Source organism: Plectropomus leopardus, chromosome 7 (assembly GCF_008729295.1).
Source record: "Plectropomus leopardus isolate mb chromosome 7, YSFRI_Pleo_2.0, whole genome shotgun sequence".
Classification (NCBI taxonomy): domain Eukaryota; kingdom Metazoa; phylum Chordata; class Actinopteri; order Perciformes; family Serranidae; genus Plectropomus; species Plectropomus leopardus.
The window spans coordinates 7,093,694-7,120,903 of NC_056469.1; the positions used below are offsets into that span (position 1 = coordinate 7,093,694).

Below are 27,210 nucleotides of genomic sequence, written 5' to 3' on the forward strand. Positions count from 1 at the left end.
CATGCTCACCTAACCCATACATCCTTTCTACATCCCTCACTTGTCTGCCACACTATGTAGCCAGATGTCATCAGAGAGTGCTCATGGGTGGCAATTAACATTGACCAATTTAAAGTTGAATAGAAAAGATAAAAAGCCACTCAATACTTAGAAATGCACCAGACATGCGGCTGCAGAGTGGACCAATCCACTGACCTTCTCATGACACACATCTGTCCGCCAGAGACATCACCACACGCCACCTGCTAGGCTGTATTTTCACACTGCCTGGCACCAGCTAATGCAGCTCTAAAATCATCTAAAATGGCTATTGAGTGTTTTTGAAAAGAAAGTACAAGTGGAAAAAAAAATTAAGAGTGAAGAAAAGTAATAGCCCTCATATTATTTGTCACTGCAGGATAATACATATTGCTGCACTTGGCTGAAGGAAAATAGGTTTGAAAACACCCAAACAACACATCCATTCTTGTCTGTATCTCGCATGTGCACACAGTCTCACATGCACTCATAGAAACAAATACAAACAATTACATTCTGCCACAGTTTGAGGTAGTGTTTTACACTGGAAAATCACAGTCAAGAGAGTGTCACAACATAACAAAGGTGACAAAACGTGACCTGCGACAAGCAAGCCATCAATGTGGCAGGAAGTGCAAAGCTGCTATTACCAACGCACAGCAAATCATCGGCATTATGCATGAAAACACAACTGCAGCGTGTATGAAGAAAGAAAGGGGAAAAAAGGGAGGTAGGAGGGCAGAGAGGAATTTCCAGGAGAGTTGCTACCTAGAAGAAAGAGAGAAGAGGGTATAAGAATAATCATGCTGTTGTCTTCACCTCCAGAAAATGACTATGTAGAGTAGAAAAGCCCTTTGAGATAAAAGTGGGGAAAAGGAAGAACTAGAGAAGAAAGAGCAGCTGTATTAGAACTCAACATTCAGGACAAAAAACAACAAAGAAACCCACACAGACAGAACAAGAGGCCACAGGACAGATGCACATATGAACATAAATAGAGCACGCTGGCTGTGCACTTGGATGCCCTACCTGTTTGGCTGAGCTGAGAGGTGCTCCGGCTCTTGCGCGACATGCCAACCATGGCCTGCATTTTGGCACCAATGCTGGAGCGCCTCTTCTTGTCGTCAGTGCCTACCGTGCCAACCGCCGTGTCCGACTGGCTGCCGTCCGTCTTCTCCAGGTTACACATGTCGCCGCTGATGCTTGTGCTCTTGGTCATGTTCATCCCGCCCGACGAGCCCATCTGCCTGTTTTTCATTTTGGATGCAAAGTCACTGTCAGCCACCACCATTGACAGGGGGGCAGGCGAGGACAGAGAAGAGAGGAGGACAGGGCAGAGGAGAGGAGGAGGAGGCCAGTGGAGAGGATGTGAAAGGAGAGATGATGGAAGAGGTGACAGGAGGAGAGGTTAGAAGAGGAGAGAAGAGAGGACAGGAGAGGGACAGGAGAGAAGGTGTGGGGTGAAAAGGAGAGAAGGACAGAGTTCAGGTACAGGAGTTCATGACTTACAGTATAGGGTTGACTGACTAAACTTTACCTTGAGTTCATGGTTTAAGGTGGATGCACTGAATATTGTAAAAGATTGTTCATGCAGTGAAAGATCAACTATTAATATTTAGCTCCCTAAATCTTGGTTCTCTAACTTGTGTTTGTGTATGTTTTTTTGTCATTTTGACCTGTGAGAGTTGTTTATTAGGTCTTGGTATTTCTAGCAGTTCCAAATTGATTATTAGTGATATACTTTTGTAGTTTTCCCAGCTCTGTGGTGTGCACTATGGGTAAAACATGAATAAAGGTACACACCCTGTAGCTCCTGACAGACTACTTCTAGTGTGAGAAAGAGCATCAGCTCAAAACGTCACTTGCAGATGTACTTAAGAATTGCACTTCAGGTAGCTACAGTGTGCGGACCTTTGTTCATGTTGTTTATTGCTATCTTTGACTGGTCCGGTACCTGCCATAAACAGTTTTTGATGTGTGAGCGAGTGATGTACACAATCATTATTTTAGGATGAATGCACACAATTCCACTTTCTTTAAAGTTTGAATTTACATTTTTTTTTAAAACCTTTTCAGGATTTCATGTTGGCTAAAAAGTTGAGACTGAAAGTTCAGTCTTGAACTTGAACAATCAAAAGGGCCAGGATAAACACTGATAGACCTTGTGGTGAGATTGTATATCCAGCTGCTGTTTACAAGGTCAAGAATAAAAGGTAGCCAGTGGAGTTTCTTGTAAGACAAAAAAAAGTTTCTGTTTATATACTCAGTGTAACTCAAAACACTGAGAGTTTCCTTGATATCTAACTAATGTGCTAAATGTATCCCCTCCCTCTCAAAACACTTGTTGAACATTTTCTGAAAGGTTTTTAAGCTGCATTATTTACATCATTCTTGCTCTCAGTCCACTTCTTCACTGCCTTTTCTGACACAGTGCTGTGCTTCTTGGCATATATACTGTGAAACCACTGGCAGGACTGTATTAAAAACCAAACTGGGACCCAGATGTAAAAGCATTGCTCCATAGTGCTACAAGTGTTCAAAAATTTCACAAGTTACATTTAATTTTTGACCATAACTTTTAAGCCAACATGGACAACATGTCCTAAAAATTTGCAGAAAAATAAAAAGATATTCATCAATTGCATTTGCTGGAGAAGAGCGTTCAGTCTCCAATTATTTCATTTATTTTGATGTAAATATTTTATATAAAATGCACCAAAGGTGCAGTTTTTATGTTATTAATGTAGTTTTTTTTTTTTTTTTACACATTTTAAGAAGCAAGAGGAAATACAAGTCCATGCTTTTGAACATTAAGTGCTCTCTTGCTCTCTTTCTTATACACCTGGAGGTAGAGTCGTAGAAATAACATCTGCACCTGAGTCGTAACCAGACTCCCAGTACTTTTACCTTGAAGCGCACACAAAAAGAAAAGTTGCCTGTCAGCAGCATTATTCTCCTGCCCTTCCTGTTTGAAAGGATTTAGGCCATGGTTGAAATTAGGGTCTTATTTTAGCTCTGCTAGTAAAATTATCTTTAAGAGACAAATTACATTCTGTATCATAGGCTCTGCATTCTTAATGGGATGAGTTACGTGTAGAGCCCTCAGGCAACTGTTCATTAATTAAAGTGTCTGACCTCCACGATGTAACTGTCTTATAAAGGCAACTCATGGAGCAACACTGACTAAAATGGGAAAAGAATCAATGCAGTTCGACAATTGACTCCATCAATTACTTCAATTAGGCCTCTTCAATTTCTGCTCTTTCCAATATTAGACATTCGTGTTTAACTCCTTTGCATTAGAATTAAGAAAGTGATCGGTATATAATCAAGATAAAGTCTAACGTTGTAATAGGATTTTCATGTACAAGCAGCAATATTACATTACCCTGACATTAAAAGTGAGTGATGCTTTTAATTTAAATGTTAACCCTTGTTGGAGCTTCAGCACTCTGCATGTCCAAAGCTACCGGACATTCATAGCCTAGTGTCTTTGTTTTTAAGCCTTATGCTGGCAGAGACGGAGAAGGCTCACAGGCCCAAGGAGTTAGATAATAAATATTTGCCACTTTATCTTTCATGAGTGTATGAGAACTGATGCACATATTGATCTTTTAGCTACCGACAAGAACACTATGCACTGCCACATCTAAATTCTAAAGAAAACTCCTGTCCTTAAAGCTACGTTTTGGTACGTCTTATTTTGGTCACCTGCTGGTGGTGAAATAAGTCAGATGTGCTCTAAAAGATTGTCTACAGTGGAAAGCCTTTTGTTTATGACAGTTGTAATGCCAGTGGGATCTGTTATAGATCAGCCCGTACTTTAATACATAAATATTGAATGCTTATTGGGGGATTAGTGCCTTTGATCAGTTAATGCACCGCAGAAGCTTTGAAGCAGACTTCAAGCGTCTCAGCTACTGACAACACCACGGGCCAACGTGGTGCAGGTGACATTCTAAAATATGCTCTTTCACTATCACCACAGTGAGGCTGTATTTCATCTGGTCAACACGCGGCGATAATGCTGCCTCTTCCATTACATCAAATAGCAGCATAGTTGCAAGGTCAGGGGGACTGGGCCATTGTTGCCTTACAAATTATTCCATGCTGAGGTTAAAATGAGCACAGAGATGTTCAGACCCCTTCAAAAAGAAATTCATGTTCCATGATTCTTTTTTTTTTTTTTAAATAACCATAATAAAGAAATTAGATGCAGTGTGTTCTAATGCATCTAATGGGCCAAATGTTCTTCTAGTCTAATTGGACAGTCTGTACTGGTCAACATGTTTATATCTACTGCAGTCTCCAGGAAGCAGGCCAATAATAATGCTTAATATATTATTTTGTCAGGGCAGATTGTGCTAATCAAACTGAGGAAATTTCACTGGTTCAACTGGACAAATGCATATTACAAGACTCACTGCAAGGTAGCGCTGTGGAGAAAATCAGATATCCAAATATCTCATTGTTGATATTGTGACAATATTGAAGGTGCTTTCACCAAACATTTAAACAATTCTGTTTTTGATTTTTTAAAAAATCATTGGTGATGTGGATAAAATGACTGAGTGAGTAAAGGCAAACAACAGAATGGCTAGAGCAGTCTGATAAACTCAGCAAATTACATCATTTAACTGTAACGCAGCCTTTAAAACCAGGAAAAGCAAACCAGCAATCAGATTCTTCTTTACTGAAACTACTTTTTTGGCACTATGTTAAATGTCTTTAAACGTGACCACAGTAGTAATTTTCATCATTTTTTCAGAAAGCTGTATTATGGTAAGGGTGGAAAAGCCTCTCTTACATAAAGAAGGCTACTCACTATTTAACTTGCTCCTGAAATCTGACACCTCTTAGCCTTCACAAGTGTGTCAATCATAGGTGTGCAAAGTCATCCAGGGGGCTGGACTGGACCCTTAGGCAGGCCGGTTCTGGCCTGTGGGCCGTATGTTTGATCCCCATGGACTAAAGTATTTGTCAACTTTTAAACAGCAAGTACACATTGTTCCTCTAACACACCCTGTCATTACTGTATCTCTACCCTCTGAACAGGTCTTGGCACTCAGGCAGGTCTCACTGTGTAAGTGTGCCTGCTTAGAAAACTCTCTGGGGATTTCTGATTTTCAACCTCAGCCCAAAGAACACAGTGTTCCTCATCATGCAGATTGCTTACTGTGCATTTCCATCTAGGTCAAGATGTTCCAAAGGCAAAACAAAACTCGGAAATGTCTTGCCAAAGTCTCACGATAGTGTTGACACCATGCTGTCTTTCAATGTAAGATAACAATACTGTACAGCCTCTAAGTAAAAAGGTAGGTAATGTCTTTCACTAAGTATTCATCACAAGGCAAAAATGAACATTAAAAGTAGGAAGTGTACATAGTACATTAATTGTATATTGCTTACTTTAAAAAAAACTATCTTTGATGAAAATAGCCAAAAAAAAAACCTGCATTACTGTATTAGCAAGTACACTGCATTACTAGTAAGTAATGCAGTGTACTTGCTTAGTTGCTCAATGCTTAGATATGGGAAATATTGCTATGAACCATAACATATGATTTCCAAGCAACACTCAGGTATATATTTTAATTAAACTCTTAAAGGGTCATTAGGAAGAAGTAGAAATGCTGTTTTGACAGCTGGATTATAAGTGCTGTATGTAAATGTAAAGTCATGCAGGGTTCATACTGTCCTCAGACACTTATCTTGTTCTCTTTCACAGAGAGGATCACTGCTTCTTATCAGGTGAGGCAGAAAAAACATGTTACCATGGTAACTGTGCCCCAGGCCAGAGCATTAGCATGCATTCATAGCTTTCAACACAACTCCAAAGTTCTTCGTCAGAAACTGAAGTGATTAATTAGTGAAATGTTATCATCAGCCATAGAGGTAAGTCGGACACAGGCCTCTCTTTGTCACTATGCAAGCTGTGGTTGACTGGGGTCTCTGAACCAACAGGTTAAAGTAAACACCCCCTCCTTCTTTTTAGTAATGATCAGCCCTGGTCTTCAAAACACCAGCCTTTACTCTCGCTCACATGACTAAGCCATAACCGAGGCAACAATAGTGGGTGAAAGAGACAAGGAGGAACACAAGTGATGTGGGATTTAAAAGTGCTGATGGAAAGCTCCTTACATCCTGGAGACCACTGGATGCAACATCAGCTTAGAGCTGCGTGTGTGCACTTGCCTCTCTGTGCAGCTCATGGACCAAAAACACATATGGCCATCATCATGTCCGTACACCAAACCAGTGTAAACAGGCCTGTTTAATGTGTAGCAGATGCATATTTACACTGCGACCTCAATACACAGGAGATGAGTCATAAGTAAATGTAGTTAGTAGCGATGTTTCTGCCAGATCGAGCTGCTTTGTTGTTTCAGACTGTACATTGATAAGCAGTGAATGAACCTTTTATCACTCAAGGAAGGAGGCATCTTATCCACTTCACAGTAACTGTCCCACTCCTCCAATGATCTCTGGACACAGTATTGATTATCTTTGTATTTTCAGTATCAACCTTGAGGCTCTCATAGTAAGGGTCGGGCCTCTGTTTACTGTTAAAGTTGACTGTACAGGCTGATGCAAGTGTCGTCAGTGGCAGAGCTTACATAACCGTGCATGAAAAATAGAATTTTCTTATCCAAGTGCAAACAGAACATCACACTGCTAAGCTTATGACATTGGGAACCAACATTTACCTCTCTTCTCTATTTTGAGAGCATATTCTGTTTTATGGAAATGAGATTTGAGGCTTGGATACCCAGAGCTACACTTTGTAACACAGCAGGCTTCAATTTCATTTGCTTGTATTTACAACTACTTCGATGGAGTTGTTTTATGTGTAGTACTAGTATTTAGTTTTAGTGCCAACAGATAGCTGAAACTACTCTTTAAAACATCCTTTAGGCCATTTGTTTTCATCATTGATTAATATGCAGATAATTTTCTTGACTGATCAATTCATTGTAATTTCTATCAAAAAGTCATCATAATTTCCAAGAGTTTAAAGTAACATATTTTATTTGCTTTTATTTTCTGACCAGCAGTCAAGAAGTCTCCGTTTTTTTAATTTGTTATCTTATCATATAAAGAAAACAGCAAAAACTCACATTTGAGAGGCTGGAACTAGCAACTGTGAGGAATTTTTGCATGGAAAATTACTCAACAACAGACTGTTTTTCTATTATTGACTCACGAATAAGCCCACTTATTACTTCAGCTTCAATCTCCTCGATATGTCACACAATGTTTCATTTAACAGAATGACTGGATTAACTTAATTAGTTTTTTATTTTTCCTTTTTAATTAAAGCATTTATTTGGGCAACAGAGCCAGAAGATCACCGAGAACCTTGGAGCTGATGATATTTAATATGAGTGGATATTATATTCTATATCATGCAGAGATCCTGTTCCTTTGTGCCACCTGACCGGTGTAAACAGTAAATGCTATAAAATTCTGACACAATGTGATTCACATCTCACACAAACATATAATAAAGCAAGAGCACCCAAAAATAGATGAGGCTTTATAACATGTGTCCTGAGTTCTGATTGGATGGTGGAAATTACTGTAATATCCAAACATCTGATAACTGAAGGTGACTTATATTAACATTTACTGCTGCTTAGCAACCACTTGTTTCACCATTGTTTAAAGACTTTATTATTTGGTAAAAGAATGAACTTCAGCTATTATTACTATGTAACTTCCTTTGATTAAAGATATGATTATTGTTGAGCATTTCATTTATTTGGGGCCATTTCATATAATGTGGTAACATCAGTTTATAAAGCTAAAATCTGATCGCAACACTCCCATGAACATCTTCTCTAAATCTGAATGATAGAATAGAAAGATTTTTGTTGTTGATGTGTATACTCATTATTTGTTGTCCCAGAAAAATTGAATATGCAGTGTATATTATCGATTTATACTGTAGCTGTCATGAAGGAATTGGGGTTGATCACACAGATAAGAGCTGCTCACTTTCAGTCAAGAAGAAGGACACAGACATGTTCAAAATCAGAATATTGTAAATAAATTTAGATGTATCATTTAGATGTAGTATTTTTGCTATGATAAGATTTTAATCACATTAATTAGTTTGCAGTGACTTAACTGAAAGTGAATGTGTCTCGGTATGACAAATGGTGGTGTAACACAGAGAAAGAAATGTTCTTGGCATGTCAAGGAGAAGCTGGAGGAAGGTGGAAGGTTTTGGTTGACAAGTTGCAGGTGCAGAGCAACACTGTAGGACCCAGACAGTATGTGAAATGCAGAGACAGAGAAGATACTGACGCAACATCCCAGCACTGAGCAGCACAGACAGACAGTGAAGCAACACAGACTGCAGCCTAAATAGACAACTCGGCACTGTCTCAGGATTTTTCCATCTTCCTTAAGCATTAATCACTATCTCAAAATGAAATATGCTGGTAATATACCTCTATGCCTTTCAGCTGATCTGCTCACATTTCTGCTATGTACACTTGGCCTTCCACACATGTGGGATGCACGTTCTTAATCAGACTGGTGCAGTTTAAATTGCACATAAGAGGGTAAAGCTTTTATCTTAATGTGTTTTCTCTCAAGTCCAAGCAGATAGTGAGTAGCACTAATGTGGGCAAGAAGCACTAACTTGGATCCTGCTGTGAATGTGATTTGATGGTGAAGACATCTTATTAGCTGTGTGAGCTAAGCTCTCATCCTGCTGTGGGATTCCAAATGTGTTCGTGAATTTGCTCTTGACACACTTTTGAAGCCTGCTAGTCGTGCACTCTTCAGAAATTAAAGTCTCTTGTGGCCACAGTAAAACTGTGTCATGTTAAATATAGTCTAAGCGTGATAAAACCATAGACTGATGCATGCATTGACTTAAAAATGACGACTTCCATACATGCTCCCTGTCATGTATGTGTGAATGATTAGAACTGAAAAAAAACAAAAATATTTTTTCATGCAACATTGTGAAATATAAATAACTAAAATCTCTGAGCTAAATTTTACTTTTCAGAATGGCACACAGGTCAGAGGTGACCATAGTGAAATAGGACGCAACAAGAGGGTCAGCAAGAGAAATCAAAGCATTGTCACTGGCATGTGCCTTTAAGGTGCCAAAGAGAAATATATTCATCTGCCAACAGATGTTATGTTACACCCAACTACAGAGGGTGTATTTGATAGAATCTCTCTTTTTCTACCACTTATACTACTTGCCATGCAGACAAGTGGGTTTGGTTTAATTCATAGAAGTTTTGAGATATCCATCTCTGAGATTTCTGCCTCCACCCCAAGACAATGGAGGTAAATGGAATTTTGATTCACTTTTATTGTACTGTATTGTATTTTTCCATTTAGTTTTTAAAATATACATTTTATAACAGCAGCAAATCTTCCCACAGTCAATGTCCTGGCTAATGAGAATGATCCCGAGACCTTCATGTCAACAGTTTACAGTTTTAGGGTTTTTTTGTGCCAAAGTTGGAAAATAGTCTTTCAACAGTTTTTCACTATTTTTTTAAAAAAAATAAAACTAGACTGTCTATGCAATAGAAAGACGGGACTAGAGAAAACAGAGTAGACAGAGTGAAAGGACTGTGGCATTTGCTTTTACCCAAGAGGCAGAAAACCTACAACTATCAGAATGCACTGCGGTATGCACCAATAAATGCTCCCAATGGTGGGTGACAAATGCGAACTCATCCACTGGTAACATTAATCTCATAATACAGTTAAAAAGTTAAACATATTCCTGAAAAACATTTGAGGCGAGAAATTACAACGCAGTAACAGATTCATAATCAGTCAGGTCTGCCTTGTTAACCGTTTGGTCAGTGTTTGGGAGAGAAGCCCCTTTTACACTGCCTGTTCAGGGCAGGAATATTGTGGCATATTGAGTGCAATATTATGGCACTTCAACATTCTGTATAAGAGGTAGGATTGTGGAATCGGGGGGACAGATTGGTCTATCCTTTAAGCTGCCATTGGAGGTAGTAACAGTGCCAAAACCATGTCTGGATAAACAAGTGGCAGGACGGGATCATGGATAGAACGGGTAGAATGTTTTGACAACGTGTTACATGTGCAACCCACCACAGGAGATTTATAAAGTAGCTGTTAACAGTTAGGGGATAACTCTGAACTAAGAACGGCTGCCGTAAATCTCCGCAAATTGGGAAAACAATGAGAAATGGCGCTTGTTAGCCTCCGAACAGAGGGCGAAATCAGCTGTTGTATAACAGAGCCGGTAAATGATTGTGCATGTTTTATGTCACACTAGAGACCGACACTGTTTTGTTACATCGTGCCTCTTTTGATTTTGCGATGCTGCAAGCTGTCTATAATCATACACTGAAGTGACATGATGCCACTGTCATTTGGTTGGAAATGCAAAGGAAGCACAAAGAGGAGACTTGGTAGTGGCCCTAAAGCGCAATCTCTGTGTAAAGAAGGCTAAAGCGAGAAGCAGGTCAGTCTCTTGAGGCACTTTTATACTCTTTTTGTCTGCAGTAGCAGCATGGTTGGCGGGGTATACAAAAACGCAGAAGTAAAGCCTGTTGTTCGGGCAAAGGCCGAGAGCCAGCGAAACTGCTGAATGAACAGTTTTGTGTCATCCTGCAAAGTATCCCTTTAATGAAATCTGTTAACAGTGAGGTCTCTGGCTTAGTCTGAATAACCATGTGTTTATCCATTGATGTCTTTCATCATGGGGTGAATAAAGGAAGCAATTCTGTATCGCTGCTTATATGACATAGGTTGATCTTATCCTGACAATCTCCGCCCCCCCCCCCAAACCCATGACTGTCATCTATACATTCATACATAAAACTGTGCAAGCAAGCACACCTAGTTCTCTGTACTTCCAGTAAGTGTGAACAGGCTGCATGGGTTACCAAACTGTTGTCAGCTCACTACAATTATCACTACTCTTCAATACTGGTAAGGGTTAATAGGGGCACAGTTATCAAGATCAATGGGTGGAGGATAGTCACCACACTCTGCTTTGCACATCATCATGGAAACGTGCAAAAGTCAGTGGGCCACTGGGAGCTACACATCTACATTATTGTTAGTAGGAGTCTACAGGTCGAGGCTGCCACACAAGTGTTACCTGAGGTCAGTCTCTGAGATACTCCTCTGGTGCAAGTCCTCTTCTTTCTCCAACAAATCCTCCTGATGCTCTGTTTCTACCTTCCCCTCCGATCCCCTCCTCCCTCCCTGCGATCTCGCGTCTTTACTCGCCCCTCTCCCTTCCACTCCTCCTCCTCCCCCACCTGCCTCCTCCTCTTCTAGTACTTCCCCTAACTGCTCGTCCCCCTCCCGAGACTGGCTCCTTGATCGCAACTGTCTGAAGACGGAGACAGAAGCAAGAGAACAGCACATGCAAAGCAGAAAGAAAACCAAACAAAGCATGAATATTGTCAACAACAAGTGAAAGAAAGACAAACACAGAGAGACAGTGCAGCCAAGATCAAAAGCAGACTGATTCAAATTAACAGAAAATGTACACTTACAGCAAAGCACCATGCAAATGAATTTGTTTTGTTTTTTTTATATGAGACAACACCTAAAGAGATGCAACTTGTTTTAAGTTTCAGTGAGTGTTGCCAGATATAGACAAACTTCCCTCACAGCTTGAATGAGCAGAGTTCAACTATTTGGTTCCAGATTTTTCTAAAATGGAGCCAAATCTGAACTCATAATGTTGAGAAAATGACACACAGAGCTAGGTGGTGCATTTTACTCTTTAAGTTTAAACAGGTGCAAACATTTTCAATACTGAGAATGTCTGGACTTGGCAACTTATATGGAAAGAAAGTTTCACAGCTGAGAGGGATTTGTCCATTCCTGATAACAGCTCGATGAGTTTAAAGAGTGAGACAAAATGCACTGCCCCCTGGTGTGGACATCAGCCTACCGGATTTTGCGGTTTCCTTGCGGCCTTTCTGATTGGACAGACATGTAGCTCGTGCTGCTGAACCGAGAGGCACTACTGGTTCTCGACACAGCGGACACGTCGCTTACATCGCTGTCCGATGACTTGGCCGACAGGTTATCAGAGCCCCGTGGATCTCTGCCTGAACGCTGCAGAGAAGAAAAAAACAACACCAAAAAGGTTATTATTGTGGTGATTTTTGCTTGAACTGACTGGGACACACTACCTAAGAGTGTAGTGTGTGATGGCAAACTTGCATGTCTCGTTTTGCACTCTTGTGTCGTTCACACTGACAGTGTTGTTGCTGTAACACTGCTGTGGAGCTGCCATTCTGCTATGAGTACCATATTCCAACAATTATAAGCACATATTACACTCATTTATGAAGCTGTGCAAGCTCCTGCATTGTCAACAACACTGTCCTGCAAATATTTCATGATAAAATGCCTTGTGTCAACAACTGCATGGATTGTGTAAACAGAAACATTGTCAGAGGACTCTTATTTTGAAACAGAATCAGTAAAAGTTGAGTAAAACACATCTGTTTGTATTTCCTCATGTCTGTGACAAATAGGGAAATTGAAACTGCAGTAAAATGTGGTATCATGTCAATGTGATTATCAAAACACCACAGAAAAAAATCAGTGAGACTTTGCATCTCTAGATGTGCCACAGCTCAGCAGCGGTGCTTACACAGGCAGTGTGGCTGCTCCAACTTGTTAACGTGGACACAGAAAAAAAACAGATTCTGCGACGCTCATGCACTAACCCTAACCCTAACCCTGCAAAATATTTCTGGTCCTTGACTTATGCTGTCCTCTTGGCAAGTCCAACAATTTTAAGTCCATGCTCCTTTCAGATGTGGTTACTATAATGTTGTTGTAAAAAGGAGACATTCATTTAACATAAAATGAGACACTGATGTAAACTTTATAAAGTGATGAAAGGGTTTGAACTTTAGGTGCAAACAACACTGCTTACATGCCTTGAGCTTTTTAAGGACACAGTCTTGATCAAGATAAGTTCTGCTGCAGAAGTGAGCTGCTGAATATAAATGATGTTGACTTATTATGTTAGCTCTCGGAGGTGTACAGAAAGAAAGAGTAGGGATAATGTTGTTACATAAGGTGTATTAGGTGTGCCTTTTGAAAGGTCAGAATACTTCAAATACACCAAAGACATTTAAGTAGTAAAAAAAAAGAAAAAGTAAGTCTGAGGGTTGAATCTCGCAGGTTTGCAGTGTGAGATGACGAATCTTGGAACACTGAGTTTTCAGAGCATTACGAAATGGCAGTCCTGTCTAAAATATTAGCATCAATCCCCTGCCAATCAGCATCTGTCAGTGTGGTCAGAAACTTTTGGCAGAGCTACGAATGATAATAATTAACAATGAGTATTTTAATTTGGTGCTACTTTGTACTTCTATTCCTCTTTTTTCAGAGGGCAGTATTGCATTTTTCACTCTACATTAATATTATCTCAGAGCAATGCTTCTAAGTTACTTTGCAGATCAAGATTAAAAACATATGATCATATAAATATTATTCATAATTATAGGCTAAATACCCAACAGCATGGCTAAATATTTACCATTATTATTTTTATATGATAGCATGTTCATAAAGTCCTTGCTCCAGCTCTTCATGCTGAAACTGTGTAGTTTACATTGTTTCCAATTCCTTGAGATGATCTGCTTAACTGATAGGAAGGCCAGTGCTCATTTACACACCTAGTATACAAGTTATCACACAAGGCTTGAAATCTATATTAAGAAAACACAAGTGTTCAGTAAAATAGCACTAAAATTGCTTAACAAGAGGACAGTTCCACTAAGAGTGCATCAGGGTACCATCTCCTTCAGAACCAGAACAGCACATTTTGGATAATTTATCAACTTTTCTCAGTGTGCAGGGTGTAATGCAGACCCTAGGTATTATTGTTATTTGACAAATCTTGTATCTAACATAATATAATGGTGCTATTTTTTAGTGTTGCAATCCATTGTGTTTTAATTATGGATATACCCTTGTCCCGGTCCCATTGTAAAATTTTTTTTGGAAGTTACTGTCAGAGGTAGCAGAACAAAACAACTAAATTAAATTGAAAGCTCCCATCAATTTTATTTTAAATCTCCCGTTTCCTATGTCTGTCTCCTTAAGAAAGCAATGATTTCATAATAAAATTGTTAAGCAGGTAAATCAAAATTGGATTAATCTAGACTAATCTATATCAAAAATGTCTTGTTGGGCCCCTCCTTCATTGTAGGCCCAAGATCCAGAGGCCAAAGTTCTCTGGCTTTCTGTGTCATTTAGTTTATAGCAGTATAAATAAACACAATTTTATTATTAGACTTTATTACATTATTTATTATTTATGAATCTTCATTGTATGAGCATAAGCATAGCATCTTAAAACTAGAGAGACATTATCTATAAGCAGGGCCATGAAGACCAGGAAATAATGTGGGCTCCACCTTAGCTGAAAAATGTTGTAGTACTTCATGTTGCAAACTCTTACATTTTTTATTTTGCAATGAATCAAATGACATACAATAACCAAGTGACAAACAGATAACTTGGGGTCTTTGAGGCTGCTGGGGGTCTGAGACCCCAGGACAGACAGGTAATCCAGCCTTCCCAAAACAAAGATAAAATGTAAATGTATCTCTATCTTGACCAAATACAACATTGAAGTCCCACTTACAAATAGTGTATCTGTAAAAATAATAATAATAATCGAATAATAGAACATATAATAGGTCATTTTACTTTGATATGTTAAGTATAGTTTGCTGGCAATAATTTGTTTGTGGTGTTATTTCTTTGTCTTAAGGGAAGGAACTGAGTGCTTCCACCACTAGAAGGCAGTCAGTACTGTGTAATGCAAAAAACAGTGACAGATTTTTACTAATCTTTCTCAACACTAAAGCTTCCTTTGAAGATCAACTGGGATGACAATCTTGGCGCCAGCCTGGCTCAAGTAAATGTGCAGAAGTGGATGTTTATATAATATCCTGTGTGTATCTGTTGTAGGATTTTTACGGCAAGAGAACCTGAACTGAGTGTTACAGTAACTGTCCTGTGTTACACTGCTGTTTTAAGAGCAAGTGCTCAGAAGTCTTGTTTAATAATAGTTAGAGCATTGTTTTGTTGATGGCACTTGCAAGGAGGATAACGTTCAACAGACAAGGACACCTCACAATTGAATCTGCTTTTTATAGACTCCCAGCAAACACACTGGCTTCTCCAAATGCGATAGTTTTCATACCACAGACTAAAAAGGAAAGCCAAAGAGAGCGCCTCTGTCTCATACGGCTTGGCCCAGACTGCAGCGACACACCAGGCCCAGGCTGAGCTCTCTAAACATGCTCGGGACCTCTCCAGAGCAGAGTAGTAAACACTTGACTCTGCACACACTCACTGTCACATTCCTTGAATTTACAACAAAAGGCTTAAAGGCTCAGTTCACCCAAATGACAAAGAGAAGACACTTCCTCACTTAATTCACATTGTATCTAGCCTTGCAGGTAGCTGGTTTTATGTGCTAAGGTTTGGACATATCTACTTTTGTTAATATAACTCTCAACACTGAAGAATGACATTTGAAAAGCACAAAAGCAACTTGTCCTTCCAGGAACTTTGTTCCAGTTACACAGGACAATCCACAGGCCTTGCTAGTTAAAAATATTTCCCAACAAAAACTGTTGAAAGTTAGATCTGGGAATTATTCCAAGACATTTTTATGGGAAGGAATGTTACAGTGTCAAAGCAAAACTATCTACAGACAGTAGCTCACTGTCGTGTAAGTGGAGATACATATGTTTAGCTTTTTGTGATTTGGATAAAGTGGCCCTTTAAAAACTATTAAAAAAACCTCAGAGGGTTCCAACCCTTGAACTGAGTTGAGTGATTACCTGTTTTGTGTAACTTTATCTGTGGGTATATGTGCTTTGTAAACATCAAAGTACATGCACAGTATGATGTTGATATGTGCATGTGCACATGCTTGACTGCTTGCAAAGTGCACCATATGGCTTTTGCAAAGTGCAACCAAGCAAACAGTATACTGTATGTAGGTACATGTTTCTCTCTGTGAATGTGGAGTACTGAAGTACGCATTAAGCATGTTTACCTTGTGGTAGTCCTGCTCCAGTCTGGAGTCAGAGCCCGCTCCCTGCTTGTACTTGTTCATCTTCAGTTTCATCTGCCTGGTCCTCTCCTCCATGTCCATACCTAAGCACAGAGACAGGAGCCGGTCAGATGGGGGCTGATGCAGTGAAGAGGGCCTGATGGAGGGACACACTGTTATGGTGAGAGACAAGCTTCTGCTGAGCTATGAGCCATGAGCTATGACAGGGACAGATCTAATGGGATAAAGCTGAATGGTTGACTGTATTAACAAAGAAACACAAACACAAACAGAAAATACTGACTGCTAAAGGTAAGCTGCAAAACATATTTATCAGCTACATGTGTAACCACCTGTCACAATGCCAGGCTCAGTTAACCGTATGAAAAAGTTTGACTAAAATGTCCTTTTTATCTCACTGAAAAATAATCTAGTAGCACAACTTATTGATTCCTGCTTCATAATATAGAAACTTTTGACACCAATACTGCACTAAACAAAATGTAGGACCTCCAACAAAGCTTGTGATCCATGTGGGGACACATGGGATTCTATATAAATGCCAATCCTTTCAGAGAAAATGAAATCCCTGAATGATCCAACTAAATAGGCCACCACATTCCTCTCAGCCCAAACTGAAGGGCTTGCAAAACACTGTTTGTCCACCTCATCTCCTCTGTAATTCAATTTGACCACTGTGTTTTGTTTCATTTTGCTGAGAGCGCAATATGCACTGTAAAAACATCATGCCATAATCAATACAGAAGCCTAACCTTGTTGTGCTGGAGGTAATAATGCCACCGCATAAGAACTATGCACATTTTATGTAGCTACAAAGAAAATAAAACACAAAATAATACTTCATAACAAATATTTTCTGCTGCAAGTGTTCTGCAACAATAGTCACAATCAAATTTTGACTTCCCTGCTGTACCTGCATCTCCATTCTCTCCACTTGCTCTCTGTCTCTACTTTTGTGTCATATGATGGCAATGATAGAGTGAAGATGGATGCACACGTACAAGTGCCATGCGCACATACGGTATGCCTATAGCTTCACATACATACACGCACACAGACAAAGAAAAGCGATACAAGCTGAGAGCAAATGATTGGTTCGTGAGGCAAAGTTAATTTTTTCCATTAGAATAAAGCTCACTGTCTGCCTCTCTTGGTTAATTGTTTATAGTTACTACACTGCTTCTGTGACATCTCACAGCCTACACACTCCTCTGTCTTAAGTTTCCTCTAAATAACAAGAACAAGGTCATTTCATTTAAGAGTCATTCCATAACCTGCTTGTTATGACACACTTTATCAGGGATTGTTCACCACGTCTGTGCAGCTGAAAACTTTTGCAGCTGTTGTAATTATTCTACTTTTTCTACCATGTGCTTAAAAAGTGTGGTGACTTTATCTTCTGGCTTTAAAACTGCAAAGCTGTGATTTGAGTGTCTTTCCAACCCAATCAGATGAAGAGTGTGGGAATTGCTCACCTTTTTATACATTGCCACACAATTTTAGACAGAAAGAGGCTGGACAAAATATGATTAAGTTAAAGAACAGTTTGATATTTTGGGAATTGCACTAGTTAATTTTCTTGCCAAGAGTGTGATGACAAGATTGATACCAGTCTCATGCCTGTGCAGTAAATACAAAGCTGGAGTCAGCAGCTTGTTTAGCTGAGCTTAGCAAAAAAAAAGCTATCCTGATTCTGTCAAAGGTATAAAACTGACTACATTTCATTTCATCATTTCAGAGAGAATGTGCTAAATTAGAACCAGATAATCAAAAATATATTTATCATATTATCATTTTTGTCAGTTATACTTAAATAGGCTACAGCATCAATTTAGGAAAGTGTTGGAAAAGTATGTCGAAAGAGAGAGTAATCCAAATAAGGAGAATTCTTCTGCCACAAATTGACAGCAAATGTTTTCCTACGTAGAAAATCACACAGTGTGTCATGTCAAGACCTGCAGCAAAGAAATCACAGTAGCATGACCATGATAGACACAGTCTATCCGCAGAAAAAGTAAAAAGAAGCCGGAAGCGTCATCTATAGAACAAGAGTGCAAACAGCACAAGAGAATGAAGGCGAGCAAAGCGGGAAAAGAAATGAGGGGAGGTGGGTGGGGGAGCCAGGAAGACGGACAGTGTGAATCAAAGTAGGAGAAGAAGAAGAGGAGGAGGCTGAGTCAGAAAAGAAAGAAAGTGAAAAGGAAGAAGAAGAAGAAGGGACAGACCTGAGTTCGTCCAACCTGGTGAGTCCGTGTCTTCTGGGATCACATCACAGAATGGACAGACACAGACAGAGGAGAGGAAGATGGATGTGAGAGGATGCACGAAGGGTAAGGGGATGGGGTGGGGGGGGGGGGGGGGGGGGAGGAGGGGGAGGGAGGGCGACCCCATCACCATGATCACCGCGTATGCCAGGTTTGGAGGGTCAGAGTGAGGAGGGAGAGGATGGAGGGTCGGGAGGAAGGGAGGGACACAACACGACAACAATACGACACGACAATGACAAAACAACAATAACAGAACACACAAACAAAATCATAGAGTACACCAAGAACACACAAACTCCACCATGGGCACAGTGAGAAGTCAAAATAGAGCAAGAGGGTGCGAGGCCAGGAGAGGCTGAGGTAGAGGCTAAGAGTTTAGTTATTAGAGATTAGAAAGGGGGAAAGGTTGGGAAGGTGAGGTTCTGTGCTTAAAAGGAAAAAAGAGCTGAAACAGTAAAGAGATGTTAATGTTTCCAACCCGATAAAAACTCGAGACGTCTGATAGGCGGGGGGAGAGGGGGGAGAGGAAAGGAGGGTAAAAGGAGAAGTGGATGTCACTTGAGTCTGCATGGGGCAACTGTGAGGAGACAGCCTGGAAAAATAACATAAAAGAAAGAAAAAAGAAACAAAACACAAAACAACACAAACTGAAAGCACAGAGCAGCGAGCGCACAAAAGAGAGAGCCAGCTACCTCACGAAGTTTCAGCAAAAAACGTGAAAGTTGACAAAAATTACGATGTAACCTGAACAGAGTGCAAGAGTGAACATTCAAACACAAACGCATACACAAACGCATACACTCACACACACAGACGTACGCTACAGGAACTGTCTCAAAAACAGTTATGCAACAACAAGATCGACTGCTCGCTTTCAGGCATGTCTGTTACTTCCGATTACATATTCTCCTCCTCCTCCTCCACCTCCTCCTCGTATTATTCATGTCCTTCTTCCTTCCTTTCAGCCTGCTGAGACCCTCAAAATATTCTGAGGAGGATTTTGTTTCCCCTCCCTTCTCTCTGCAAAGATGAAATGTGCTTTCATTTCTACCTTCTGTATGTTGTCTGTATGTCTTGATCCTGTGTAAGCAACCACTTGTGGACCCACATGACCTCAGATGGTGGGTTCAACATCGGGGTCAGTCTGTAATCAGCAGTGTCTGTGACTCCTCCTCAGGGTCAGCCTGCCCCCCTATGTCCACCATTCAATTATTCTTGTTCTCCAACCTTCCTGTCTAACCTCCGTCCAGGAGTTTGAACCTGACAAAAACCAACAGTGACAGCTGGGAGGGCAACAGAAGCCCACTCTGGTCAGACCTAATTCTCATACCCCCTCACACTGAATTTGCATTTAGCTCAATTAGTACTCCATTAGGGTGAATAATGAAGTGTCACATGAATAAAAAGACAATGTGAGACATCTGCCTCACCAGCTTTCATCTCTTTGTGGCAGTTAACATCATCTCATTAGAGAGTCAAATGATAATCAAGAGAGCAAGTGATTTTTTTCCTTCTTACTTCAGCTGCATCATGTAGGTCATCAGGATAACAGAGTGATATATTAAGACAGAGACTGAAGTGAAAACCAGAACAAGTCAGTGTGGAAAAGTCTCCTGTGGCCTGTGGGTTAATACTGCGAGGTATTAACATTTCATTGTTTAACCCAGCAGCCTCTGAATGATAAATTATTCTATAGCTACAGAGCTTCACTGCACAAACAACAGCCAATGTATCATAGTGTTTAACACAATTACAAACCATGATTTATCAAGAAAATATGATGTAGATGATCCTGAAAATTCAGTTTTTCACTCTATGGAGGTATATAAATGTACACAAAAGCAAGTTCCAGCATTGGTCTGGTCAGAATAACTATAACAGTATATTGTGCAAGATTATCCTGAAAAACAATGTATAGACTCATACAGGAATAATCCAACTCATACTTCACTTATGACCCACTAGAAGTATGCGTCAATGTATTTATCTGCAGAGTTTCTGTCCTCTGCTTGTATTTTCTGATTTTCTTCTTTCTTTGCTGCGTTGTGGATGCATGTCTGGACCTTGTAAAATGTTAGTGACCAGGTGCCAGACAGTAAGCAGCACACATCAAAAGGGAAGCTATGAAAATTACGGACACAGCACCAAAAAAAAAGCAAATACAGTGCAACTGGGATTGAGTTTCTGCTGAACTTATACTAGAGACACGGTTTACAAACAGTAGCCAACAATTCCTGTATAGAATGCCTTTAATGCTCGAAAAATACAAGTACTACAAAATGAGCTAAACTGCCATGATACTAAATCCTGACCTTTATTTTTCCTTTATTTTACCTTTATTTCTCCCAACTGGTCAACTAAAAATATTTAAACATTAGTCTTTGTGCATCATTCAATTTTAAAAAATCTGTTTCTGCTTTTATTCTATTAAAGGTCGCAGCAATTAGGATACAAATACAATACTCTAGTAGATAAGAAAACAAAATGCAACCCATTGTCTATATTATTTAGATTGCACATTCAACAAGTCTTCTTCCAGACTTACATACTGTTCACTTTAAGCAATATGTGGTAAACTGGGCACATGCATATATTTGCTTCTTAAATTAATTGCATAAATCACATTACATATATCACCAGCCCACTGATATTAACTACCTGCTAACACAGATTCTCTAAACAGACAAATGTTGTTCTTTTTATTATTAAGCTACTGCTGTTAAAGTCACAGTTGGTAACTTTTATCAAAACACTTTTGTGTCATATTTGCTGAAACTGACTGTCTAATATACTTCTGAAAGAAGTATATAAGACGGATAATTTGTGAAAAACAAACAAACAAACAAACAAACAAAAAACATGTCCTTCCTTCTCTTCCTTCTAGCTTTAATGGAATTCACAAGAATCAGGCCAGACAAGCAATCAGAGCTAAGGTGTCTCTAATGCAGCTGTGAATCATGTCAATCACTGCTCGTGCACTGCAGTCAGACTGTCAAACCAGGCAACATTGATCACGTATAAATCACGATTCTGTAACAGCACTGTCTATTTCTCACTTAAATTGTTTTAAAAGATATTTTAATGTACTGTTCAGCTGTAAAATGACAATGTTTGTGACACAGATACCATGTTGGATACTTTCTTACATGTTGGTTGTCGTGTCAAATACCACAAAAGTATACTGCAGCATCAGATATACCAGGTGCCCCAAATATTTACCTCTGTCTGTATAAGAAGAGATTCAAAAATTCAACAACTGCACCACCTGCAAAAAGCAAGTTGAAAAATAGATGTCTTTCCTATATCATCCCTTGATCATATTTCAGTCCGCGAATCTGTGATAGGTCCAAAGCAGTTGGTGGTGGTATATATGCTAATCAACAATAGGTGGGAGTGAGAGGTGTGATAAAAACCCCTCCCTCATACATAATCACTGAGGAGGAGCCTTGATCGACTTCAGGATAACTTTGAGCGTTAACGTAACATGCATGGGAGCCGGGAGTTAAAGAGAAACACAGGCTGAAAAACATTAGAGGGAGAAAGTGAGAGACTGTCTAATGACCACACTGACTAAAAGTTCATTACAGCTTGAATCTCAGGCAGTGGGAGGCAGAGACTTTATGGCTATGTCCGATGTCCAACTGGAGATCCACTGGGCCTTGTTAGCCCAAAACACCAATATTACATACACTTACGTATATGCTAGTAGTTAAGGAGATCACAGTTAATATGCACACAGAATCAGTAGCTGCAGAGACATAACTACTTGTGCTGTTTTTCTTCTGTCTTTGTTTAACATGTAACTATGTAAGTGTTTAAAATAAGTTGCCTGTCAAGCCATCACAGCAAATATCATGCCATAACACATAACAGGTGAGCATAAGCCAAGGTGTCTTAATTGAAAGGGAGGTGAAGACCTGTTTCCATGGAAGTACATTAAGCCAACACAGCACCGCAAGACACCTGTGGTGTCATTACCTTGGCAACACATTTCATGCTGTCCTGCAGTACATCTGTGTATGTAAGCGTCTCATCAAACTTAATTAAATTTAGTGTGACAGTGTGACACATTTTTCTTTTTTAGGGTAATAAAATAAATCACTTTTCAAACATTTAGTGATGATGAAGAGATCAGAGTGTCTACAATCATCAGCTCCATGCTGCACTGCAAAACCACACCACGGCAGTCGAGGCAAGAAAACAAAAGGACGCCATCCAGAGGCTGACCTGTGTAACCTCATGTTCATCATCATTAAAATCATTCTGCTGGCCAATTAAAAACGTATAAAGTGAGCTCTCCTTGCATTATATGCTTTTCTAACATCCAGCTGCTACTGCACTTTGTCCAGGTCTGACTTTGGTGAGGCTGCAATCCACACAAACTGTGAAAGACAGCGCGGAAAAACTCTTCAATGACAGATCACTTTGGTAGAATATTTTTTAGATTTTGAAGGTGTGAACCTTTATATGAGTCAATGAATACGAAACAACTGATTATCTTTCCTTGCTCTACAACTAACACTTCACAAGAAGAATTTCACTCTTATTTTACAAACGTGGTGATGAAAAGTCTTTTTAAGGCAGCTCTCAAGAAGTTATCTTTAAGGACATTCTAGAAAGCTATTCTAAATATTCTCTCTGAATGTGTCTTAAGTCCTATGATCATTAGCGCTTGATTTTTCACCTGGAAGGTTTCAAAAACATGGCTCTCTGCACATCTTCCAGCAGATGGTTGACTCTAAAACCTTAATTTTCAGAAATTAAAATACGTATGCAGGACAACATGAATCACCATTGTTAGTATCAATACAGAGTGGTTGGTTTAAAATTTTTGTCATTTTTTATGTGACACCTGGTGTAAAAATCATTCCTCTCTAAAGTGACAACCTGAGTTAACATATTAATAATTGAGTAAGCAGCTTCAGTACTTTACTCGAATACAAATAACAGTTGATGGGTGCTCTTCATTGAGAAAGTCTTCACAATATGGACCTTTAATAGCATTTGCTGTGGTGTCCTATGACACAACCTGAAAGATGAGGTTTCATTTCATAAGAATTGGTATTTGCTAATCCATAAGTAAGCTCCACTTCATCACAGTCATGCATTGATGCTACAGTCAGGTGGTAGGAAAGCAACTTTTATTTGTCCCTGATGGGCAATTTTTCCTTTTGTTGTGACTACACTGTCACAACAAACACTGGGACAGATTCAGTGAGTTGGTTACTGTTCATGGACTCACAGGACTGATTGAGAAACAAGTCTAATACTCTATCAAAGTGAAATGTGGTTTTTAAAGTGTCAGAAGTCAACACACATACCAACCAACCTGTGCCAGTGAGGGAGGGCTGTGGCTGTGTCCCTCCATCAGACAAAGAGCCATTTAGCCCTCGCTGCTGGTCCTCCCATGTCACTTCTACAGCAAGACACATTCACACACACGCACAAAAATATACATACACACACACACACACACAGGTTTGTACACTAAAGGAATCTTAGAGACCCTGGATTATCAATCGGATTATCAGGAAATTTTATATAACCCTGCACAAAATGTGCAAAAAAATTACCTCAAAATGTACATTTTACATGTAACAACCATTATATATAGGCTATATTAGTGCAGTGATAACAGAGGCAAGTGTAACGATTGGCAAGGGAGAAAAAGACCTCTGTGCCACTTCAGCACTGCAAACATGGACAGCTCCTCATTAAAGATAATGGACTTTGCTCCATCTGCTGGTCGACAGAGGTAACAGTTTGTAAGGTTCTGACAAGAGATTAGACTCTGCAGTGCTTCAGTAGCAAAGTGCACAAAATTCATGAAATACCACACTAAATTATTATTTGTTGAGATGTAATAATCTATGCTATTTTTGGTGAGGAAATAGCAAAGAACTGCTATAAACATGAGTTATGTATGATTGAATCTTGAGGAAGTACTGTACAGAGTGTGAGTGTCTGTGTGTATGCGTGTGTGTGTGTGTGCGTGCACGCGTGTTCAATAATCCATGTCTAATTAAAATGATTGGCAATTTCACAATGGAAATAGAGAGTTCTGTCTTTGTGAGGTGGAGCTGAGCAGAATGAATTTCTATTAAAGTAGACGGCAGATTTGGGCGTACTGAAGTCAGAAAGAGACAGACCAGCAGAGATCACATTGACAGCACTCTGTACATATTAACATCAGCTTCAGCTACATACAGCTCTGTAATTTGATCAATCCAAATCAACTCAATACCAACGAAGCACACTCAATCTATATAATAGATGAAATGTGAACAAAGGGAACTATATAAATGCGCTATGGCAAATAAGAAGGAGGAGTCACCAAGAGCAGTAAAGTATCGAGATTCACAGATGCTAGTGAATGTCAAACATGAACACACACTTGTGTTCACTGAGAAAGCCCGCACAGCAAAGTCACGCCATCACACTATTCAAAGGACTTGCCTTTCCTCCCATTTACCGGCGGGCCTTGGGGTTTTTCCTCACAGTCTGCTGCTAGAGGAGAGACAGATGGAGGCTTATGAAACGATGGAGCTTTGAAACTCTATACTGGTACTGTAAGTCACATTAATGAGGCAACTCATTCTGTATGTGCTCAAACACAGATGCACATACATCCACAGATTCACACAAACACAGTATTACCCTAAGATGCTGAATACCGGTTAACATATAAAAGCCACTGCACAAAAGTTTTGGTTAATAAAACTGCACAATGTGTGGTGAAATGCGCCATGCATTTGTTACCATACTCATTATCCAACATAAAACCCTCTTACGGCTGCATTTGGCCTGCAGAGTATCAGTCAGAGCACAACGATCATAGACTATTTAAAAAGAGCATGTGGCTTTTTTAGAAACCTTACACTATATCCACTCAGTCACACAGCACTACAGCAGTGGCAGTGTTGAGTAATAGCACCACACAGTCAAAGGACAGAAGCAAGCCACATAAACAGATGGGAAAGTAGGAAGTGGAAACTGTGGGGAACTCCAGTTTCTGCCAACAGTCTGGCCGTTCATTCAAGCCTGAGCATGAATGTACAGTACACCAACACGTACCGTACATTACTCGCATCCGAAACTAAAACAAGGTCCTTATGAGCATACACTTTAAATATATAAATTGTGGATAAACATGGAATAACGGGGAAAATTCAGCAGCATCACACATTTTCAGAAAATGGAAAAACACACATTGCCTCAGCATTGGTTTAGAGACTATTTCTGTATAGATAAACACACCTGGGTGACCATTTTGGGGTTCAGGTGCCCCAAGCTCCTCCCCTGTCCCCTCTTAGGAGTTGCCACACATAAATAGGTAATATACAAGACAATCAGGTTTGTTCAAGTATGAGGTATGACTGAACTTCAAATGAATAGCAGCGAATCAAAACCATAGCAGTTTATCCACCGTCAAGCCCTACTTTGTAATCAGCAAGGGGCAATAACATGGATCCAGTCCATAAAACGCCACACACACGCGCACACGCGCACACACACACACACACACACACACACACACACACACACACACACACACACACACACACACACTGACATTTACATTACATAAGCTGAGTGCCATACGGCTCAGTGGGAGCTGCAGCACAAGGTCAGATCAATACCTCCACCCACTGCCCACACACTGCCACTGTCCTGAAAGGTACGGCAGAAAGAGAGAGACATACAGAGACAGAAAAAAAGAAAGAAGAAAACCAAAGTGGGGGAGGATAAACTGCCTGACAAAGAGAAAAAGTAGAAAGAGAGATTGGGGCAGGAATAAAGAGAAAAAGGCGACAAAAAGAAGCAACGGAGAGGTCCAGACAGAGAGAGTTTCAGAGTGATAAAAAGATGGCACAGATACAGAAGGAGGGCAGGACCGAGAGAGAAAGCAAAGGAGAGAGTGAAGAAGATGGAGAGAGAGAGAGAGAGAGAGAGAGAGAGAGACGGGCTTGTTGGCCGCTGTACAGGAGACAGGGAAAGCCCTCATGGACTCTGACAATGATGAAAGAGTTCTACGAGTGCTTTGACACGTTCTCCAGAACTGCCTGAGCTTTTTCTCCCCTCTCTATCTTTGACCCAGTCATTCCCTCCAATCACTGCAGAGCTACAACAGCCTTTGTTTTTGACTGTGTCTGATTCAAAGACAGGTAAAATAATCACAGCTTTCATCACAGTTCTTCTTACATGTCACAAGTCGCTTCAACACATTAACAAAACATTTGTTAAAGGAGTGCTGAGGAACAAATAGGATCTCAAATGTCACTTTGTAGTTGTGAAGACATTCAAACTATTGTGCCTTAATCGCAGCTCAAAGCCTTAAATTTACCCCAAAGTAAAGCATTTGGTGAGGTATCTCAGCAGTCCAAATAGTTAAAATAACTCGGAAAGTCCCAGACATATACAAAAATATCTGAACACAACACTGGTACAACTAACAGAAGAACCCAGACAGGCCTACAGGTTAGTACAACACGACGGCACAGGACATCCAAACTGTACGTTAAACACAGCTGCAACAGAGGGAGGGTTCAAGGAGCACAGAGTTAGCCTCCAGTGAACCCAGCCATCCGCCATTGCAGACAGGGTTTTGGCCCTCAGAGTGAGGTGCCGCTCAACCAGCACGCCCAGTCTGACAGACTAAACCCATACATTCTGGTACAGACCTTCACAAGGCTCTGTTCCTTCGTCTCCATCTTCTGAGAGAGAAATGGAAAAGGAACCGAGCAGAGATGTTATGGATGGAAGGCAAAAGTAAACACCAATGAAACATAAAACAACAAAGAAAAATCCCTTTGCGTACACGATATGATC

General features: G+C 40.0%; 1 protein-coding gene across 9 annotated transcripts in view; it reads right to left on the bottom strand.

Annotated features, from left to right (window-relative positions):
* Positions 1–27,210, bottom strand: part of rims2a (regulating synaptic membrane exocytosis 2a) — a 160,418-nt gene that overhangs the window by 17,446 nt on the left and 115,762 nt on the right. For 5 of the 9 annotated variants that reach the window (XM_042490873.1, XM_042490874.1, XM_042490877.1 and 2 more), the window contains 3 exons: positions 16,097–16,197; positions 11,948–12,114; positions 1,048–1,292 (listed from right to left, as the gene is read on the bottom strand). The exons of the other annotated variants lie outside the window; for them this stretch is intronic. In XM_042490873.1, the coding sequence (XP_042346807.1) occupies positions 1,048–1,292; positions 11,948–12,114; positions 16,097–16,197 (513 nt within the window). The remainder of the gene's footprint in view (positions 1–1,047; positions 1,293–11,947; positions 12,115–16,096; positions 16,198–27,210) is intronic. 9 annotated transcript variants of the gene reach the window in all.